This window comes from Moschus berezovskii, chromosome 23 (assembly GCF_049115385.1).
Source record: "Moschus berezovskii isolate FMDL1 chromosome 23, NW_MosBer_1.0, whole genome shotgun sequence".
NCBI lineage: Eukaryota > Metazoa > Chordata > Mammalia > Artiodactyla > Moschidae > Moschus > Moschus berezovskii.
The window spans coordinates 36,864,403-36,886,746 of NC_142482.1; the positions used below are offsets into that span (position 1 = coordinate 36,864,403).

The 22,344-nt window shown below is 43.7% G+C and overlaps 2 protein-coding genes across 13 annotated transcripts in view; one reads left to right on the plus strand and one right to left on the minus strand.

Moving 5' to 3' along the window:
- The window catches only part of TMEM14A (transmembrane protein 14A), a 27,767-nt gene continuing 5,423 nt past the window's right edge, over nucleotides 1-22,344 (plus strand). The window contains exons 1-7 of one of the 12 annotated variants that reach the window (XM_088831416.1): nucleotides 766-1,007; nucleotides 3,627-3,790; nucleotides 4,441-4,526; nucleotides 5,145-5,229; nucleotides 7,575-7,676; nucleotides 8,941-9,028; nucleotides 10,495-11,114. In XM_088831416.1, coding sequence (XP_088687542.1) covers nucleotides 5,160-5,229; nucleotides 7,575-7,676; nucleotides 8,941-9,028; nucleotides 10,495-10,534 — 300 coding nt within the window. In that variant the 5' untranslated portion in view covers nucleotides 766-1,007; nucleotides 3,627-3,790; nucleotides 4,441-4,526; nucleotides 5,145-5,159 and the 3' untranslated portion in view covers nucleotides 10,535-11,114. The other 11 variants (XM_088831418.1, XM_088831417.1, XM_055406195.2 and 8 more) reach the window with 11 other exon arrangements.
- LOC129543199 (glutathione S-transferase A2) overlaps nucleotides 19,499-22,344 on the minus strand; it is a 17,718-nt gene continuing 14,872 nt past the window's right edge. Inside the window, exons 5-7 of the mRNA XM_055406190.2 lie at nucleotides 21,541-21,682; nucleotides 20,424-20,555; nucleotides 19,499-19,870 (exon numbers count right to left, since the gene is read on the minus strand). Of these exons, the coding sequence (XP_055262165.2) occupies nucleotides 19,745-19,870; nucleotides 20,424-20,555; nucleotides 21,541-21,682 (400 nt within the window). The 3' untranslated portion in view covers nucleotides 19,499-19,744. The remainder of the gene's footprint in view (nucleotides 19,871-20,423; nucleotides 20,556-21,540; nucleotides 21,683-22,344) is intronic.

Here is a 22,344-nt window from a genome sequence, read left to right on the forward strand (position 1 = left end):
CCATGGGGTTGAAAAAAGTCGGACACGACAGAGCGACAGCCAAGATGACAGCCTTCTTCAACTCTGAAGAGCTATTATACAAGGAAAAGGGTTGGAGTTACTGGCAGTGGCCTGGAAGGCAAAACTGGAGTGAGATGAGAAGTTGTAGCCTGGAGGCAGGATTCACAGGTTTATCCCTGGGAATGCTGGAATTAGACATGATTTAGTGCCTTTCAGTTCTGGCACTCTGTACCTGGTCCCTTCAGGTACTTAAGCCCGGCAAATCCTGGGTTTTACCAGGATGCTGGTCTCCGCACCACATCTAGATAACGTCATAGACGGTACGATGCAATGAAGGGTGCTCGAGCTTTGAAACCAGACAAACTCGGCCTCTAACCTTTGCACCCCACTTGAGTGAGAGTTGAGTCTCTGGAAAACTCCTTCGCCTCTCCGAACCTTAGGTCCCTCCGCTGAAAATGGGGTCAATCTTCTGGAGAGTACGTAAAAGGCCTGCTGAAGAGGCCCCACAAACGCCCCTTAAATGAAGCCATCTCTACACGGGTTAAAAGTCTTCTGCGGTCTGGAATCCCCGTTACACCCAGGTCCACGCCCAGTCTCGCTCCATCCGGCAGGGGGCAGCAGTCTCCAGTCCCGGGATCAGGCCAGGACCGAAAGCCGAGCCGCCGGAGTGAATAGCCGGGTCCCGAGCGAGTGATCAGGTGTGGCCGCCGCCAGGGATGCTACAGCGCCGGCACTGCAGGTGGTACAGCTAAGTAACAACCTCCGCAGCAGCGGGAGGGGACCCGCAGGGTAGGACCGAGACGCGAAGGAAGGGATGCAGCGCATGCGCGTGCGGGGGCGGGGCCGGTGCTTCCTGGAACCAGCAGCCCCGCCCAGTGCTGGGAGGCGAGCTCTGAGTGGGAAGGCGCTGGCGGCGAGGTTAGCTTGGCGGTTCCAGGTACGAAGTTTTCCCGTAGCTGGCTCCCAACTTTTTTCTTTTCAGCCGCGGGGAGAGCTTGAGGCTGCAGGTGAGCTATACATCTGGCTGTACCTCGAGATCTTTCTGCCCGTAATTTTCATGCAAAGGTGGAGAAATAGGCAGATAACGATGTCGAGAAACTTGGGAAGATTTTGCAAGGGGTGGAGTCTTCTCTTCCGGGGATCGCCTCTCTCCTTTTTCTGGGAAGTCCCCGAATTTCTTCCTTCCAAGGTCCTGAATCTCCTACCTGTCCTCCCTCCTCCCTTCCCGGAGCTAGGGAGAGATGGAGAAAGGGGTGGGGCCCTTGGGTCATCGCAGAAATGCTTAGTAAGGTTTCAAACCTTCTCAGCACCACCCAGACTTCACTCGAAAATGTCTTTCAAGCCCCAAGGAGTTAAAAGGTAGGTAATTATTGATACTCAGCATATGGAAATGCTTTTTATATAATAGCTTAGGGAGATCTCTTATTGGGTTCTCCAAATTTTGGAAAGCTGGGGACAAGGCAGGGCCCTGTCACCTAGTTTTGTGCGCTGTGCAGTAAATCATTTTGCTGCATTGCACCCAAGATGCTTTCTGGCCTTTGCAAGGGCTGGGCATTGCATTTGCGATGGGAGCACGTGATGCGTCGCGCACACCATCTTCATTCCCGCCCCCGCCTTGTTAACTTAGCCTCTGGCTTTCCTGTGTGATTCTGAGCAAATCAAACGGTCTTGCAACGGAAAAGGAGCGACAGGGCGAATTGCCTTTTGTTTGGATTTTCGCTGTAAACCCTTACAAGAGTTGAGAATAGATTTCTTTTGCCTCTTTAGAACAACACTCAGCTCCCTAAGGATATGAAGGGCTTTTTCCTGGCAATAGAGCTATACCGAGGGTATGTCAGTTTCAGAGTATCTTAAGGCAGAAGTTATTCCTGAGTTTAGTCCTCAAGGACCTTGACTGGCGAAGAGGAGAGAGCTCAACGGAAGTGACTCTACATCAGGGCCCCAAGAGAGGGTCAGAGGAAAAACCGGGGGGCTTAGAGGAGGGAAAGGAACCAGCCTTCCACAGCAGGTGATTGACTTAAGGAAAGAATCAGGTTCCTGAATTACCACCTGATGATGAGTGATCTCTCTCATAACTTCACCTCTGTATGTGAGCATGTTTCCTGACTGTGTGTTGGTCATCTTAGACTGAATATGTTGTTTCCCTGTCTCAGGAAACAACATCAAGGTTCTCCTCCCCACTAGTGGTCCAAGCCAGAGACTCATCCCTTCCCTGCTCCCCCCCACCCCCACTCCCCCACTCCGGGCTTGTTGACTCACTGACCTGTCCACATCACTCCACTCTCATTTCTCCAGGCCAGACCACCATCATCTTTTGCTTGGCTTACTGCATCAGCCTCCCAGCCCGTCTTTACCAGACTCCCTTTACAGGGCTTCCAGGAGTAGTCCGGCCCTTACTCACCAGCCCCCACTCTTTTCACACCCCCTGCATTTCTCTCCGTTTTAAAACCATGCCATGCTCTCTCATGCCATTAGGCTTTTGTAGGTGTCTCCCTTCTGCCTGGGACACACCCTTCCTTGCCAGCCTCCTCCTTTGCTTTACTCCTGCCCTCCTCAAGGTCCCAGCTGGGTCCCTGCTTCCTCACAGAATGAAGTTTAGGCCGGCAGCCTGGGAGGGTGAAGCTCCTGGTTATAGAGCCTGTGCCTCTCCTCTGAGGGCTCCCTCAGGCAGCTGCGGCCTTCCCGGCGCTGCCCTGGAAGTCCTGGAAGACCAGGGCCCTGTCCATCAGTGGGGCTTTCCATCTCTTCCTGCTGCCTGCACACAGAAGACGCCCAAGAGATAGTCATTGATGTAACTGAGTATACATGCAAGTTATATTAGTAATATTATGGTTTGAGTCTATGAACGCCTGTATCATAAATCCACCCTGCCTCAGTTGATTTCTCATTGTGCTGAAATAGTATTGCCCTTGTTCACGTCCAGCTTAAAAATGGGTGTAAGAGTGAAAGGGAGGAATCATCATTTGAGCAGCTAATATTTGTTAGGTGTTCAGTGTGTGCCAGGCATGGGTTCTGAGTGCCTTACAGCATTAACTCATTTCATCACCACAGGAACTCTGTGACGTAGGTATTTTTATTATCCCTGTTTTACAGGTGGAGAAACTGAGATACAGAGAGATTAAGGAACATACCTAACATTACACGTTGGTGAAGCCAAGCATACACTGTGGAATGTGATGGGCTCCTTGAGAAAGACAGGAAGTAGGACTGGACGTGAGGTGCTCACAGGGCTGAGGGTGATAGGTCTCCAGGTGGAAGACAGTGCAGTGTAGGCTAAGCTACGACGCCAAGTGCTTAACCCATAATTCAAAGTTTTCAGGAACTTCAGTCTCACTTGCACGTTTACTCTTTTGGCAGCTAACTTAGTTTTTGGAAGTACTACTGATCAGGAATGAAACTTCTCTGAGTTTGCTATCTTAGTTCTGCTCTGTGACCTCGGGGCTGCTGCTTGCCTTTTCTGTGCTTTAGTCGCCTCATCTGCAAAGAGGATAACAATAGTACTTACCTCCTAGGGTCGTGGTGATAATAAATGAGTTGATACATATAAGGCCCTACAGTGGTGCCTGGCACGTGGTAACTGCTCAGGAACAACATCCTTATGATTTATCCATGATTTTGGAACACAGGTCCTTCTTCTATATTCAGCCCCACTGGACCACTTCTTGGGCATCAAGAACCATCCTGTTTTAATTCTTCATCCCACAGACATTGAGAATTTTCCATCGTTGCCTCCTTTTCAGCGCCATCACCTCCTGTGCCTTGGGCTCCCAACCCCAGACCCTTCCTCACAGTAAGTGCTAGCTTACTCTCCTTTTCCATTCTTCTGGGCGAATTTGTTACCAGTTACTATAGAGAATTAAAGACCAGGTTAACATAAATGGCAAACAGTGAGAAAATTGTGAAAATACAAAAAATTCTCATACCATTCCTCGTGTATACAAAGATAATTATTTTTCCCAGGGAGAAAATGGAAATGTAAAAAGATGTGCAGTCACCGCCAGGAATCTTAGAATTAAAAAAAAAAACAAAAACACCTCTAGAGCTTATCTCATCTATTCCCCTCACTTTGGGGGAGTTAGCCTTTTAGGGATGGGGCATGGTCCAGGGTCCAAGCAGCCACTCGTGACCAGAGGCCATGTGTCCAGCCTGTAGCCAGCACTCTTTCCTACGTCTTGGAGAATTCCAGGCAGGATTTCCATGGAATTTCTTCGAACTTTTCACCCGTGGGTGTTTCAGCTGCTGCTGTGAGCCCTTCAGGATCTCACGGTCACTCAGTTAACTTCCTGCCAGGGCTGCATTGCATTGCATCCTTCAGTGGTTTCCCATGGACCAGGCGTGGGTGTCTCTGCCACCACAGGAGAGCTGTCTCACAACAAAGAGCACGTTAAAAGGGAATCGGCCAACAAGCACACGTCCTTGTTACCCCTTTCCTGTTCTTAGGTGTGAAGAGGAGCAGATACAAAAAGGAAAGAATTACAGATAGAGTTAAGGTCAAGGAAGTTAGAAGAGCAGACGCTTCAGACCAGGTGGACTGTGCGGGTGGGAATGGTTAAGAAGGTTAGGGGTGTGGCTGAGAGGGGGCGTGGTCAAGGAGGTTAGGGGTGTGGCTGAGAAGGGGCGTGGTTAAGGAGGTTAGGGTGTGGCTGAGAAGGGGCGTGGTTAAGGAGGTAGGGGTGTGGTTGAGAAGGGGCGTGGTTAAGGAGGTTAGGGTGTGGCTGAGAAGGAAAGTAGGTTCAGAGGGAAATCGTGCGTAGAGAACGTAGGTCGGGGAGAACGGGGCAAGTTCCAGGCACGGGAGTGCAAAGTCAACATGGCAGGGTCACTGCCCCGCTAGGAGACCGGGCTAACCAGAGCAGAAGTCCTGCTGGGGAGGTGGAAAGGCGTCCCCAACTGAGAGGACAGCAAGTCTTGCAGACAGGAAAGGAAAATCAGCCTCAGGTGTCTCCCTGAGTGATCTTGAGAGTGATGAGGGTGGGGGGACGGCGGCTGAGTGTTGGGAGAGGGGGAATATCTAGCTGCCCTTTTCTTAATGGACTAGAGAAATTAATTTATATAATTCTGTGGAATACACATCATTTTTATATACATTTGCTCCCCCAGACTCTTTTTATCTTGTAAAATATGTCCCTTCCCCCTTGCTTTAGACTTGAACCTTGCCAATGGACCTGATTGGTTTTGGTTATGCAGCCCTGGTGACATTCGGAAGCATTTTGGGATATAAGCGGAGAGGTGAGGCCAAACCAGATTTTTCATCAAAAGGACCTGGTAGGAGGTTGTGCTGGGATCATCTGAGGAGTCTATAAATAGGACATGATGTCCTCAGGTGGCTGAGGACCAGCATGTGTTGGGAGGATTCTGGGAAGTAGGGGGGTTCCCTGGGGCAGGGTGAACACAGCCTGTCATTCCAGAGCCTGGGCTTCTGGGTTTCCCTTCTTCTGTTAATATCAGTTGCATAATTAATTGACTTAACCTCCTCAGGGCTACTCACTTATTATCAGATGAGTTTGTTTTTTTTTTTTTACATACTCATAGTGTCAAAGGGAGAAGACAATGGCACCCCACTCCAGTACTCTTGCCTGGAAAATCGCATGGACAGAGGAGCCTGGTGGGCTGCAGTCCATGGGGTCGCTACTAGTTGGACACGACTGAGCGACTTCACTTTGACTTTTCACTTTCACACATTGGAGACGGAAATGGCAACCCACTCCAGTGTTCTTGCCTGGAGAATCCCAGGGAGGGCGGAGCCTGGTGGGCTGCCATCTATGGGGTCTAACTGAAGCGACTTAGCAGCAGCAGCAGCAGTGTCAAAAGGGCTTCCCTTGTGGCTCAGGCTGGTAAAGAATCTACCTACAATGTGGGAGACCTGGGTTCAGTCCCTGGGTTGGGGAGATACCCTGGAGAAATCCATGGACTATATAGTCCATGGGGTTGCAAAAGTGTCAAAAAACTGAATTGTGTTGATATTATGTGTGGCTACAGAAAATTTGTTCAATACTTAGGTATAATATCTGAAGTGGTCTCTTCATCTCTATCCCAAGATGGAGAAAACACCCAGTTGATAAAATAAAGGACTTTCATGGAGAAAAATGAAAGGCCAAGTTTTCTATTTTACTTTGTTTTAAGGTAAATGCATTTATATAGTCATGCTGCTGCTACTGCTGCTAAGTCGCTTCAGTCGTGTCCAACTCTGTGCGACCCCATAGACGGCAGCCCACCAGGTTCCACCATCCCTGGGATTCTCCAGGCAAGAACACTGGAGTGGCTTGCCATTGCCTTCTCCAATTAAATAGTCATAGTATCCCACATTTCTCTTTCTTATTTTTTTAAGAAATTCACAAAATGAAGTTACATTTTGAAGACTGTTTTATTAGTGACATTGGGGGAGTTGAATTTCAGGTCTATATGGTTTTGAAGGTTACTTCTTTTAGTGATTTTTTTGAGGTGTAGGAAAAAGAGCGCGCGCGCGCGTGTGTGTGTGTGTGTGTGTGTGTGTTGGGGTTGCTGGAGGGTTGTGGCAGGAAAGGGTTACTTTAGTTATAAGGCATCTTCTTCCACTTGTTGCCTGAAGAATTAAGCTAGGACCTAGTGCCTGTGGCTTCTGTTTCTGGATGGGTGTGTGGGTATATGTGCATTGCTATAATGGTTCTTAACCCTGCTGCAATCTGAATTTTCTGTAGACCTTTTAAAAAACAGAGATGCCTTGTAACTGAATCACTTTGCTGTACACCAGTAACTAACACAACACTATAAATCAACTATACTTCAGTAGGAATAAATTAATAAAAAATAAATGATACATTTAAACCCCTCTCCCTAAAAAACCCCTCCAGAGGTGCCTTGACCCTAGAGCTTCCAATTTGATAGATTCTAAATAAAGTGAGTACCCTGAAGTGGGGACTGTGTATGTTGGTCACAGTATCGCTGGCATGTGCCCTCTTGCTCCCTCCGCGGGGCAGAGGAAGTCCTCTGTCTGTCCCAGTGCCCAGGGCAATGCTGGGTGGGTACTGGGTGGGGAAGGGGATGGGTTGGCAGCTGGTTAGCTGAATCAGTGACTGGGTTTTTCCTGTTACTCATTGTGGTCATGATCCACCCCTGAGTCCCGACGTGTTGAGGCTAGAAGCTTTGTTAATTATTCAGGACAGAATCACTGCTTGGTTTGCATAGGACCCCCTCTACCTCCATGAGTTGAAAACATCATTTATCTTATTTTTATCATCACAACCTGAGAGTGAAATAATAGAGGCAAGGAGAATAGGGGGAATAAAAGCGGGGCATAAATAAGTTAGATAATTGTCTAAGATCATGCAGTTGCCATTGGAAGCACTACTACAAGGCAGGCTTTATCACCACACCCATCCCTCCCATTGCTGTGCACTTGTGGTTCTGCATGAAACAGTCATTTCTTAGAAACTGTCCATGGATAGCTGATACCTGACTTGGCCTTGTCCAGTTACAGTGCCCAAGAAGAAACACATTTTTTCCCACTTGTTGCATGTATCACACATTAAGTGATAAAGGCATGTCTTCATTTGAGGATTTTCCATCTGAACCCTTACTTTTCTTTCCCCCTCCAGGTGGTGTTCTGTCTCTGATTGCCGGTCTTTTTGTTGGATTTTTGGCTGGCTATGGAGCTTACCGTGTCTCCAATGATAAGCGAGATGTAAAGCTGTCACTGTGTAAGGTGTTTTTTTCCTGATTATGCAAAATCAAAGCTTGGGGGTAGGTTTTTAATACCCAGCCCAGGTGTCCTAGAAAATACTGGTGAGTTGGCAGGTGGCAAAATGCTTGTATGGAGATGGAACACACTATTCTTGTTCCTTTCTACACAGACCCAATCGAAAGTAATGATGTTGCTACCAGGCCTCAGAAGAATATTTCTGTAAAGTTTGTTACTAGGAAGAAAAATAAAATTAGAAAAAATGAGGAATTATGTCTGAATTTTCTACTAACCCTCCTAAATGCATGTTAGCATAGTTTTTATTACTATGAAAATATCTAAAAAGAGACAGTCTTGGATTATTTTTTGAATTCACAAACTGCTTTTAGATCCCACTTTGCCTTAAGATTTAACCTAGAAAAGCAAGACTGGGGCTCCCCTGGCTGTCCAGTGATTAAGACTTTGCTTTCTAATGCAGGGGGTGTGGGTCTGAACTTCTGGTCAGGGCACTAGATCCCACATGCTGCAACTAAGACCTGGCAAAGCCAAATAAATATTTTTTTAAAAGCTATACATATATTGGGCATTTTATTCATATGCACTTAAACAGTTAATATATCTTACTGCCAGTCATGTTGATTTGTGTATCAGCAAGTGATTTCGCCTTGAAAGTTGTTCTTAAACTGTGATATCAATGGCCTAGTCTCTTCCACAATCTCTTATCATAGTGGTTCAGCTCCTAAAAGGCTGGTATGGTGCTTCTGAATTTGTATTATATTAGACTGTACATTTCATCTCCAGGCATTCATTTTTTCAAAATGGAATGCTATGAAATAAAGTCAGCCTTTTCCTACTATTATTTTATTAATCAGGTCTTATTTTAAAGATTCACTTTAGAAGCCGATTCTTTTCCTTCCATTTATTGGATGTCTCCTGTGAGTCTAGGCATACTGCCTAGTGTTCCTGAGGAAGCTTGAAAAAGATAACAGCCCTGGCCTTCCCAGGAGTGTTCTATAAATAGAAATTTAAGTTAGAAAAACACTTTTTCTTTTCAAGATATTTCAGTAATGGATTTTACCATACTTGTTTACTCAGAAACCTTTTTGATTAGCTAATTTATAAAGTATTTTGACAGAGCACTTTATCTTTTCAAAAACATAGCAACTCAGTACCAACACATAATCATCGTTATATTAGAAAGCTGAAATCAAATCCATCTGTCTCACACGCAAGCAGTGATAACATGTTTGAGGCCCTGGTTCATGCACTGGTCTGTTTTTTAGTTACAGCTTTCCTCCTGGCCACCATAATGGGGGTGAGATTTAAGAGGTCCAAGAAAATCATGCCAGCTGGACTGGTTGCAGGTTTAAGGTAAGGAAAAACCTATTTTGATCTATTCTTTCCTCTGCTGTCATTTTGAAGTGCTGAATTTTGGGCAAAAGTCAGTTTTAACTTGAAAGGTCAAAGTAATTTTCATTATAGTCAGCATGACTATAAAACCTTAAAACATCATCCATTCAATCAACTGCTGATTTTTTTTTTATCAGCATACACTGTTTTATCAAATACACTTAGTGTTGCTATAGTTTTTATCAAATACACTTAGTGTTGCTATAGTATCTAATCACATGTACACAGTTACCTTTTTTCAGAATAAAGAATTAAAATCAGCCTCATTTTTTCTCAGGATTTACCTGTCTGAGACAGTAAGTGGATTCATTTAAATCTGATATCTCTCTTAGAGAGTTCGACAGTGACAGTCTCTCACGGTTATTTTGAGTTTTTAAGGGAGAAAACAATATTTTTTAAAAAGATAAACAGGGAGCTTCATGTTTCTCTTAGTCTCAGTAATTCTTTCCATGAGATTAAGCACATTCCCAAGTAAAAATTTGTGCATAACATTTTAAATTCTTCTTGGAAGCTGCCTTTATACTGTCAATGTATTCATTTTCTTTGATGTACGTTTTCACTTTTGGCAATTTATGCTAAAGAAATAATGAGATGTATACAAAGACGGATGTTTATTGCAACTCTGTGTCTAGTTGAAGACATGATGAACTGAAAAATTAGAAGCAGCTTGAAAGTTCACCAGTAAGGAAATGGTTCAATAATTGGCTTTTCCACTTAGTGGAATATTGAGCAAGCATTGCATCTCATGTTTTCAAAAGCCATTTAGTGATGTTTGAAAATATTAATGACAAAATAGGAGATGAAAACAGAATAAACAACCAAATATAGTGCGATCTCAATTTACTTCAAATACTTCATATTAGTAATTTCTAGGTGGTAACAGAATGAGAAATTTTCTGCTTTCTACTTTTCAATAGAATTTTCTAGCATGGCTGGATATGATGTTTATGATTTGGGATTATACAGGCCTGATTTCTAATGAGAGTCCTGTTCTAATGATGATACTTGGTGGTGGAAAGTCAAAGTATGGTTTACAGGCTAAAAAGACAAGACTTCAAACTTGGAAAGTAGCTGAGATTGTAATAATAACACAAAATTGCCCCCTGATGAGTTTTTCAAGGTCCTTGCCTTTACTATCTATTGAAAATTTTGTTTTCTAATCTTTCTCTTATGAAAGTTCAGCCCTGATTTTCAGAACATTAAATTCTGATTTTTCTCCTTCACTTAGTGAACATTTTTTAAGTGGCCAGTTCAGTCACATCTGGGAAGTTCACGTACAGGGATCCTGAGAGCGTCTCTGGCCCAGGGATAGCAGCAGAGCTGCACCTTGGAAGCCAGGGTCTAGTACCACACAGGTTAGGTGGGCACATGAGCCTTCTCTCACCTCCTGAGTCACCTCCCCTTGCCTGTCTTTTGTTTTAATCCAGCCTCTTGATGATCCTGAGACTTGTCTTACTGCTGCTTTGAGAATCCAGAGAAAGTGAAAACTAAATCTGAGTTGTTCTCTCTAACGGGCAGAAGCCTACTGTTTGTACTGAAAAGATAAATTCCAGTATGGAATGTTCAATGTGGTCTTATTTTATGTTGGAAACTACCCAAGAAACACTGTTGCCTCTAATATGGACACTAGTTTGAGGGATTTTTGGTTTTTCTAAGTAGTTTAACTGTTTTCTAATTGTTAGATTCTGATTTCATTAAAGATATTTTAATGAAATTGTGACGTACATCATAAATTGTGATGTCCTCTTTGATTTTCTACGTCATGTTTTATAGATGGTGGTTCCAAATACTCATGTCTGGAGTAAGTTTAAACTATAAACTTTAAATCATAAACTATAACTTATCAGATGATGGAATGCCCTGAGTGGGCTTCATAGAATGCTCTTGTATCTATTTGTCATTTGTGTTATATTCGATTTTTTTTTCCATTTTAATTGTATTTCTGCCAGTGTTCTGTTTTTTTTTTCTTTAATAAACTTCATCCCCAGCACACTCTGTACAAATAGAATGTATTCAGTATTCAAATAAAAGACCTGTTTTAAGCCTGTTTCTCTCATTTTAAAGTCTTCTGTATATCCTCATCATCTTTGATAGTATTTTTCCCAAGGATTCTATTCTACTCCCTTTATAATAACAGAAAATAAATAAAAGTTTAAGTGTTTACAATTTGGAATAATAAAAAATATTAAGAAAATATACTGAACATGGCTCCCTGATTGTCATTCCTTAATATTTTATGTTAAGTAGTGTTAAACCCCTGAGGGCGTCAGATCACCCTCATTCTATACCGTGAAGATCAACTACAATTAATTAACTGCCATTCTCAAAACCAACAGCAAGAAACATCTCTATTTCCAGGGAATCCTGCCATTTTCAGAAGATAGGACAAATGCAAAGATGAAAAAAATAAATCTGTCTTCCCCTTATTCACTTACAAACTATTTTCAATATTATTGCATAAGTTATAGGAACTCATTGTAGACAAATCAGAAAATATGGATTAGCTAAAAACATTTGTCCTCCCTACTGGCCTTTTTCCTCAGATTGAGCAGGTGTTTAATAGATGTGCATTTTTCCTTGTGGCTATGTCTTCATGAGTAGAAACTGGCATTCGCAAGGTAGACACTGGGCACTTAGCTACCTTTAAAAAGAATCCTGTGTGAGAGTGGAGTGTGTGTGAGGGCGTCTCTTTTTTCCCCTCTACTCTTTGTTTTCGCAAAATAAGTTCTCTTTCACACTACTGTATATAAAATAGGTAACCAACAAATTCCTACTGTGTAGCACAGGAAACTATATTCAGTATCTTGTAATAACCTGTGATGGAAAAGAATCTAAAAAAAGATAGATAACTGAATAACTTTGCTGTGTACCTGAAACTAACACAACATTGTAAATCAACTATATTTCAGTAAGTTTTCTTAAGAAAAACAAAACAACCCCAAATAAGTTCTCTCTGGGTCTGCTCATGGCGCCCAGTATTAAGGCTTTCTCTCCGCCGCCTCTTCTTCTGTGTCCCCAAACTTTCTCATTTCAGACGTTGGTGGTGGGGATCCCGCGCTTTCCCTCTCACGTATTTTCACCAGCAAAAGAAACAAAGTTGGGGGGAGGAGCTGACATAATCACCTTGGTGCTCTTCTACAAGCCTTTGTTTGATTCTTGGGAAGCCCAGAGACATCAAGTGATTTTCCTAAAGTCCCTAAGCTAAAAGGTGGGAAGGACCAGGGCTGGGATCTCTTCTTTCCAAGCCCACCACCTTCTGGATACTCTCATCTTAGCAAATGTCTAATTTGTATTTAACTACTTTTGATAGGAAGAAGCCGTGTTCCAAAATTAATAACAAATACAAGAATACAGATAGGGGTAACCAAAATAAACCAAAGCTTCCCCCAAAGCATTTTCCCCTAAATTTAAAGATTACTTGTGACTTTTATGAAGTGTGATTTGAAAGAAAACCCATATGTTCCTGATTTCAATTTCTCCTAAAATTTCTCATGTCAGGAACTGCAGGCTAATTTTTTCCTGTCTGGTTTGGCAAGACTTCAGAAGCTCCCAGAGTGGAGCCCAGTCTAAAATTCCAATGAGGCCATTCTTGTTACCTTGTTAGGCCTTGCGGGCAGCTGGGGAAGAGGGGAGAGGGCAGCTGTGAACCCCACCAGGCCCAGGGGTGCACAGTCTGGGTGGGGCCATGAAACATCCTGGGATGCATCAAAAGTCCAAATAGATACTGTCAAAAGAATTTTCTGGTATGTTAAGATTGAGTTTCTCCAGATTACACAGAAAAGTTTTACCAGCAGAACTTTGTTTTACAAAAATGATGTGTTTTTCTCATTTTTTCAATGTGCTTACAGGCTTACTATGTGAGGGCTTACTATCTGCAGGGGCTCCAAGGATAAAGTGCAGCTGTTTTGGCAAAGTTGTATGATGATTCAACTTCTGAAAATTTGCTATGACTCACATCATAAGAGAAATTTGGGCACAGAAGGTGAATATTGACTAGGAACTTTCTTCTAACCCTGGCCGGCTCGGATGGTGCCAACACCGAAAATAAAACCCATGAGGAAATCAGAAGACCCAGGAAGAGCATCACATAGCTCAGATTTGGCTCTTCCCCGATTTGAAAAAATTAGGTCATCAGAAGAAGAAATGACAAGCTAAAAACTTTTTTATACTAAGCAGTATTTTTTTTTTTACTGTTTCTTAGCATTCTTGAGATACAGTTAAACACAGTACTTGGCTGATAAGAATGAGATGAAAAGCATTGTGTCCCTTCACTGTTTGCACCACCTTGGATAAGCTCAGTATCAACAACCAGTTACCATAGACTTTGGGCACTTATTTAAAAACACTGAGTCATTCATTCACAGCTCAACATTTTAAAAACTGCTTTTTGTTTGGGTATCATATAAAGAGTTTTCTACAACTGCTCCCTAGGTAAGTGCTTAATAACCCCCTGAGATCAAAGTCATTTTCTTATGCTGTTATGTTTTTTTTTGGGTCACATTGCAGCATGTGGGATCTTAGTTCCCAACAGAGATTGAACCTATGTCCTCTGCATTGGAAGCACAAAAGCGCGGAATCTCAGTCACTGGATTGCCAGGGAATTCTTAGCCCCCATCCTTTGAATACATTTACAATTCATTTATTTTACAAGTTTTACAAATTATACCAGCATACTTATCCGTGAAACTTCAGAAAGCCAAAGAGTCTAGCTGAGTTGGCAAATCCACACTGACTGGTGTTCAGTTTCCTCTTCATCCTTTTTCTGGTGCAGAAGCAGATGAGTTTTTTCTTCTTCAGTTCAAGCCATGCTTTCAAATAGCTACAGTGTGAAATTATGCCTCCCAAAATACTGTATCATCTGGCAAGAGCTTATGGAAGAAAGCCAGACATTGGATTCTCACTTCATTTAGAATAAGATCCAAATTCCTTGACAGGACTGAAGGAGCGTGTCATCTGCCATCTGTCGCCCCTTCTCATACTACAAGTGGCTCAGATGGTGAAGAATCTGCCTGCGATGCAAGATACCTGGGTTCAACCCCTGGGTAGGGAAGACCCTCTGGAGAAGGATATGGCTAAACCCACTCCAGCATTCTTGCCTGGGGAATTCTATGGACAAAGGAGTCTGGCAGGCTACAGCCCACGGGGTTGCATGACTGAGCAACTAACACTCTTTCTTTCTCACGCCGGAAGCCACCCACTACCCTCCAGTCTTCCTTCTTTGGCTTGGGGTACCAGACACTGCTTTCTACTCCAGGGCTTTGAAAATTCTGGTGTGTCCATCTGGAACCGTCTTGCCCAACTCCTTGCATGTCTGCTTCTTTCTTACATTGTGTCTCAGTGTAAATGTCACTTCCCCAGAGTGGCCTTCCCTCATCACCCATCTAAAGTAGAGCTCTTCAGCCTTCTCTGGTGGTCCAATGGCTGAGACTCCACATTCCCAATGTAGGGAGTCTGGGTTCGATTCCTGGTCAGGGAACTAGGTCCCACATGTCACAGCTAAGACCCAGAACAGCCAAATAAACACATAACAACACAAAAATAAAAAATAAAAATAGAGCCCTCATTGGGCAAAGGGCACAAACTTTCAGTTATAGGATAAATAACTTCTGAGGATCTAATGTGTAATGGTGACCCTAGTTGGTAACGTGTGTGTTAGTTGCTCAGTCATATCTGACTCTCTGCGGCCCCATGGACTGTAGCCTGCCAGGTTCCTCTGTCCATGAAATTCTCCAGGTGAGAGTACTGGAGTGGGTTGCCATTTCCTTCTCCGTGGTAACATTATGTTGTATTTTTAAAAAGTAAATATGTAAGGTAATGATGGATGTGTTAATTAATTTGGTGGGGGCAACCATTTCATGATGTATAACAAACATTTTTAAAATATTGTACAATTTCATTTGTCAATTACACTTTGTTAAAGCAGGAAAAGATAAAGCAGAACTCTGCCCTCTCCTCCCCCTGCAACTCATCTCTGGGACAGACCCTGTTTAATTTGCCTCACATCCCTATCATGCCGCTCTTGGGTCTCATCCAGGTTGCCCTGCCACATGCTGCATTTCTGCCCAATGTCAGACACTAGAGCCTTTTCAGAGCCTTATTCACAAGCCTGAGCTCCGGATGGGGGAGGGCTGTCACTGATAACGTGTTATTTATTTTGTGAAAATTCTGACCTTTTGAAATGAAGCAGGACTGGATGGGATTAGCGTGACAGTATGTAGGCAAGGAAGGCGTGTGAATCACAAAACTAAGAAAATGAACGGTATGGACAACATGAATGCTAGAGTGATGGAGGGCAGCGGTCTGGCAGAAAGTTGCTGATAGAAGAGGAGACAGGGCTTGGATTTGTAGTAAAGAAATCAAAGAGGATAGATATGAGGAAAGACTTTGAACTATTAGAACTAATATGGTGATTAGTTCATTCGGTAAGAAACCAAAGCTCAAGACTTTGGAGAGACGTCAAGTCAGAGCAAAGACTACTTGAGTTTTGGAAGTGATAGCAAAGAGGGAAGAAAATACCAAAGGGAAAACCAGCCAGGGATGAAAGAGGACTTTTTGGATTTGTTTTGGAGTGCTTGTTGTTGCTGTTGGTTTTGAGGGGTGGAGATATAGGTGGCTACGGGGTGTACGACAGGAGAGATCAAAGCCTTGATTGTAATTAGATGACAACTTCCCAGAAGAAAGAGAAGCAGCCTGGAGGAAGAGAGAAATTGTCCAGAATGACCATCATAGGATAGATTTGTGGGGTTTTACTTGCCTCCTTTAGTCTTAGTATCATATTTGGGGGTATAATTGCCAAATAATAAATGGCACATAATTTAAGTGTACAGTTGGATACGTGTGTGTGTTAGTCACTTAGTCTTGTCCGACTCTTTGTGACTCGTGAACTGTATCTGCCAGGCTCTTCTGTCCATGAAATTCTCCAGGCAAGAATAGTGGAGTGGGTTGCCATTCCCTTCTCCCGGGGGTCTTCCTGACCCAGGGATCCAACCTTGGTCTCCTGCCTTGCAGGCAGATTCTTTACCCTCTGAGCTACCAGTGAAGCCCAAGTGTTGACAGGTATACATCCACAAAAGAATTATAATCAATATGGTGAACACAGGATGTCCTATGCCCTTGGACTCTCTTCCCCCTGCTCCTCCCCTGCTATGTTACTTTCTTGTCAAGATAAACTAGTTTGCATTTTCCAGAATTGTATATGAATTGAGCCATACAAGTGTTTTTTTTTTTTTTTTTTTGGTCTAGTTTCTTTCACTCAGTGTATCATTTTGAATTCTGGACTATGTTGTTCGATGTATTCATTCTTGTCTATTGCAAAGTAGTTGTGTTAGTTTTCTGTGGCCATTGTAACAGATGCCCACACACTGGGTGGCTTTAAACAACAGAAATGTATTCCCTCTGGAGGCCTGAAATCAAGGTGTGGACACGGTTGGTTCCTTTTGAAGGCTCTGAGGAAGAATCCTTTCCATGATGCTCTTCTAGCTCCTGTCGCTGTCAGTAGTCCTTGGGGTTCCTTGGCTTGTGGAAGCATCACTCTGATCTGTATCATAGAAACGGAGGATGGAGAGGGACATGGAACAGAAGGACTGACGGAGAGGGTGAGGAGATGAGGGCATAAGAAAAGTGTCGAGGGGAAGAGAGGAGAGCGCTCCAACTTAGCCTTCCATCAGCAGTTTTAGTTTCTCTTGGGAGCAGTTTATGTGGATTTACGATTTTTTAAAATTTTTATTTATTTTAATTGGAGGATAATTACAATATTATGATGGTTTTTGCTGTACATCAACATGAATCGGCCACAGGTATACATGTGTTCCCCCCCCAATCCTAACCTCCCTCCCACCTCCCTCCCCACCCTACCCTCTGGGTTGTCCCAGAGCACAGGCTTCAGAAAAAGCAATCTTTCTGTTCCAGCAAGCAGATTGCTCCCAACTGAAGAGGCCCCACCTACTCTGAGCAGTGAGTCCGGCGGATGCCAGAGCTGAACACGAGGTGGCGCACTTGCACTCCCTGGGGTCTGGCATTCTAGGGCTTTAGGAACCTCTGTGGCTGTGACACCCGTTTCTGCTGTTCTTGGGTGACTTCCCACAATTACAAATAAAACTGAGCCTAATCCTCCCTTTCTGTCCTAGATCTCAGATGAAGTCTATTATTCCACTCATCTGCCTTTTGCAGAGCAAACCTCTAAAGGGCTGTCAATGGCTGCCATCTCTGTATCAAACTTCCCGTAAGAATCTGCCCCCGCCCCAGCGTCAGACGCCTGTCTCAGCACCCCGCTGCCGTCTTCAGCCTCCAGCTTTGTGATGCTACACTTCCCTGCCTCACGGATGCCTCCTCCTCAGACTCCTTGGCTGGCCCCTCCCTTCTAGGCCATCTCCTCAATGTATCACTGCCCTTGGAGCCATGACTTCCGATGCCAGGTCACAGATATTGCTGTTTCCGCCTTGGTCTTTCCTGGACTGCTCACTCTGGGGGAAGTTAGTGGATCCATCATGAGGACACTCAAGCTGCCCCATGAAGAGGTAGACAAGGAGGTCTTTTCCAGCAGCTGTGAGAGTGAACCATGTTGGCAGTGGATCCCCCATCCCCAGTCAAGCTTTCAGATGAGTGCAGACCCCGCTGAGGGCCTCCTGGGAGATCCCGACCCAGAACCACCCAACTAAGTTGCTCCCAGATCCCTGACCCTCAGAAATTGTCTCGGGTAAGAACTGGTCACCTTGACTTCACTAAACTTTGGGGTGATTTGTTATGTAGCAGGAGATAACAGATGCACCCATGCCCACCTCTCTGACCTCATCTTTCATACTTTCTAACCATGTCTCCCACCATGCTTGCCTGCCTGCTGTGACTGAAATCTACCAAAGTTGTTCCTGACCAAGGCCCTGGTCCCTCTTGTTCAGATCCTGTTACTCGGGGTCTTCTCATGCTGGCTTTTTCTGGTCAGTAAGGTCTTAGACTGCTCTGACCACTCTTTTGGAGTTAACCATTGCCCCATCACCATCCATCACATTGCTCTTTTATTTTTCTTATATAATAGCATTCATCATTAAGCATAATTAACTTTTAAAATTTATTTATTATCTGAGCAGGAAAATGCTCTTATATGTACCATAGCATCTTCTGTGCCTTGAAAAATGAAAGAAACAGAATACATGCCCAGTAAACATTCATTCACTAGATAAAATAATGAATGAAAGCTTTTAAATATGGTTTATTGGAACCAAAATCCTTAAGAAGATTTTATCAATTCCTGAGTCAAAGTCTAAATTTGTTTCTTAAACTGGGTATGTTTATCTGGCCTGTTGCTTAGAATGTTGCAACTATGTTGAAAGCTTCAAAGGACAACATATTCAAACAGAGCTGTAGAGTGCAGAGGGGAGGTGAACAAAGATTGTGGGGATCACGGTCAACACAGATTAACCTTGAGCTGACGCACGGCTGCTGTGTCCAAGCAGCTGTGGTTGGAAGAATGTTTCTGATACAGATTTGTTCTTCCAGAAGGTTTTGGAAAATCGACAAGTTGCTGTATATAATGGGCTTCCCTGATGGCTCAGATGGTAAAGAACCTCCTGCAATGCAGAAGACCAGGGTTTGATCCCTGGGTCGGGAAGATCCCCCTGGAGAAGGAAATGGCAACTCACTCCAGTATTCTTGCCTGGGAAAGCCCATGGACAGAGGAGCCTGGTGGGCTATAGTCCATGTGGTTGCAGAGTTGGACACAACTGAGCTATGAACACAACACTATATATAATAGCTCAAATCTTGATCCAATCCCCCCAGGACATTCAGAGTAATATCTACTTACATTTATATAAATACAAATACGTATTAAAATATATTTTTAAAATATATATGCAAATACACACACATATGTAGTATATCTCCAGAAAATGCTGGATGATGTAGGGATCAAAGACCAAATGCAAATAACTTTGTAACAGATCTCTTTGTGCGTTTATGTCACAAGTTACCAGGAATGATACTCAACAGGCATGGTTTTGGATTCAGTTCCGTTCAGTCGCTCAGTCGTGTCCGACTCTGCGAGCCCATGAATTGCAGCACGCCCAGGCCTCCCTGTCCATCAGAACTGCCCGTTTTGTTGTTTCTCTTACTAATGTAACCTCCTTGATGACAGGGACTATATCTGGTTTGTTTACCCTTAATTATCATGCTCCTGGAATACTGAATGTTCCATACTAGATATAAAATAAAGATTCCATAACAATAGGAAAAGGGGTTGATAACGTGAAGGAAAGAGGTTGTCTGAAAAAAGAAAAGAAAAGGCTTAGGTCATGGGTTAGAAGGGCAGCAAAATGCAAAAAGAAAAGACTATTTTTGTGACACCAAGCATGTCAGTTGAAAATTTCTACTTAACTCGCTTTGACAGTGATAGCTGGTATATGAATAACTTTTTTGAATAGATCAAACAGTCCATGATACTTTTTCTCCCTTTATTTATGTTTAGGTCTGAAACACATTCTAGGAGGAGATCATGATTTTATACATGATCAAAACAAAATAGATTGTCTTGCAACTAAATCTGCATTCTAATTAAATCATCAGCTATACTTTTAAAAAGTTTATTAGTTCCACAATAGCGAAGATCTACATTTAAGTAAAGCACTTCATTGCTGGAGAACTTCAGAAGAGTGATCCTGCATGTAATGGGCAGCCCTGCCTGCTTTATTTAATCCTGAAAATCCTCTTTGCTTCTTCCAAACTTTTCTCATCCATGGGAGGCTTCCTCTGACTGCCAGGCTGCAGAAACTTCTTCACGGCCGGGAGATTGCTGACTCTGGTTTTCAGGCCCTGCAACCCACAAGAGCACAGCTCAGAGTGCAGCTAAAGACCAGCCCTGTCACTGACACAAGCCAGGGACCCCAAGACCCTCCTAGACAAGGGCCAGCCAAGGCCCCTCCATCAGCACCATGAGAAGGCTGGACACAGGCACCCAGTAAGCGAGGAAGATGATAGCCCAATAGCATTTTCTCCAGAGATGTCTTAGTGCCAGACTCCATTCAACTTCCTGAACTTCCTACTTATCAGTCCTGCAGGTTCACCCTCGAGTGCAGTGTGAGGAAGAGAAATGTGTCAGATATTAAGACAGGAAAATGAAAATATAGGGAAGTTGGGCTGGAAGTGAAGACAGAAAATATGAATGGTAATCTGTAAGGCAAGTCAGAACCAATCTGCTCTCAGAGGGGGAGAGAGACAGGCAGAGAGACCAGCATGTGAGAGAAGGAACAGGAGCTGAGGGGAGGAAACGTGATGTGTGGACCCTAGCATCCCAGTCCCGGGGTCCAGAGAGAAGATGCCGAGGTAGGGGGTGTGGCTGTCCCCCCAGGGCCGAGGGAGAGCTCACCTTCAGCAGAGGGAAGTTGGCCAAAAGGCTGGGGTCCAGCTCTTCCACATAGTAGAGAAGTTCAACCAGGTGGATGTCAGCCTTGCTCAGCTTGTTGCCCACCAGGTAGTCTTGTCCATGGCTCTTTAACACCTGGCGAATGGAGGGGTCAGATCAGGGACACAGGTCCTGGCAGGCTGGACCCCTGTTTCTCCCCGGCCCCCCATCCAGCCCCGCTTCCATCTCTGCCCCTCACTGGGTGGGTGGGGACCTCAGACATTCTGCTTCCCCTGATACATAAGCAACAAATTAATACTTGTGAAGTTCATGAAACAATGATTTAAATTTTATAAAGATGACAGTGTTGGTGTTAAGCTTTTTATTTACATGTAAGCCTCCTGTATCTCTTACAATCTTTTTTTTTTCAGTTTGTGATTTCTGTTTAGCATGATTTAAGGTAGTCTAATCATGAAACGTTCTCCTCTTACATTTAAAGAGAAACATTACTACTAAGATGTATATTAGGTGTAATGATGGAACATTATTTTCTTGGTTTTATGTGACTTTCTTCAAAAGTCTGAGAGCCATGTCCCCCAAATTTGTAGATTATTTTCTTCTGAATAACTTTTCCCCTGTCTTTTCTTTTCTACCCCACCACCCCCATATCTGTTTAGATATGTCTCATCCACCCCCAAAACACTACCACATTCTGCTGACAGGCAGCTGGTCTCATGTCTCCCTACACATGGTATCAGAATATTTTCTGATGTATTGCTGATATCATGCTTCTCTTGGATCAAAGCCCATGCACTGTATTCTGCAGGATCCATCTACTCCAGGCTCCAGTGTGGCTCTCAGAGTTTCTAAAGCCCAAGTTCTAAGTATGTGAAATTCCATTGAATAGAGAATTCCAGATTGGCTCTGAGTAAACAGAAATTTGGCTGAAAAGTTATAACTTGGGTAAAACTGGTGCATTTTTTCCTCATAGTTGACTTCTATAAAGTGCCCTGAGAATCAGAGTACTACATTAGTATTTAGACAGGCTCGCAGAGGTGAAGGTCAATGCCCTAGCAATGCCAAGCACTGTTTTCCTTTGTCCTCTGATCTCAGTGCCAAAAATACTGAACAGTCCACTCACTTTTTCAAATGCAGGGAGATAACGGTTTGTTGTACTCTCTTTGATCTGAGTTATTTTGGCATCTTTTTGATCAGGTGGGCACAGTGGCAAAAGCAGAATCATTTCACCCAAATCTACCACACCCTCTGAGTACATATCAATCCTGAAAAGACAAAATGACCAAATTGTCAGATATCTCCTGCCTTAGGTTTTCAGTTCAGTTCAGTCGCTCAGTCGTGTCCAACTCTTTACGACCCCATGAATCACACCATGCCAGGCCTCCCTGTCCATCACCAACTCCTGGAGTTCACTCAAACTCACCTCCATCGAGTCGGTGATGCCATCCAGCCATCTCATTCTCTGTCGTCCCCTTCTCCTCCTGCCCCCAATCCCTCCCAGCATCAGAGTCTTTTCCAGTGAGTCAACTCTTCACATGAGGTGGCCAAAGTATTGGAGTTTCAGCTTTAGCATCAGTCCCTCCAATGAATACCCAGGACTGATCTCCTTTAGGATGGACTGGCTGGCTCTCCTTGCAGTCCAAGGGACTCTGAAGAGTCTTCTCCAGCACCACAGTTCAAAAGCATCAATTCTTCAGCGGTCAGCTTTCTTCACAGTCCAACTCTCACATCCATACATGACCACTGGAAAAACCATAGCCTTGACTAGACGGACCTTGGCTGGCAAAGTAATGTCTCTGCTTTTTAATATGCTATCTAGGTTGGTCACAACTTTTCTATGCCAGTCATACAGTTATGGTTTTTTAAAATTAATTTTAACATTTCATTCCAGAACAAATCATCTAGGCAGATATATATGTCTAATATT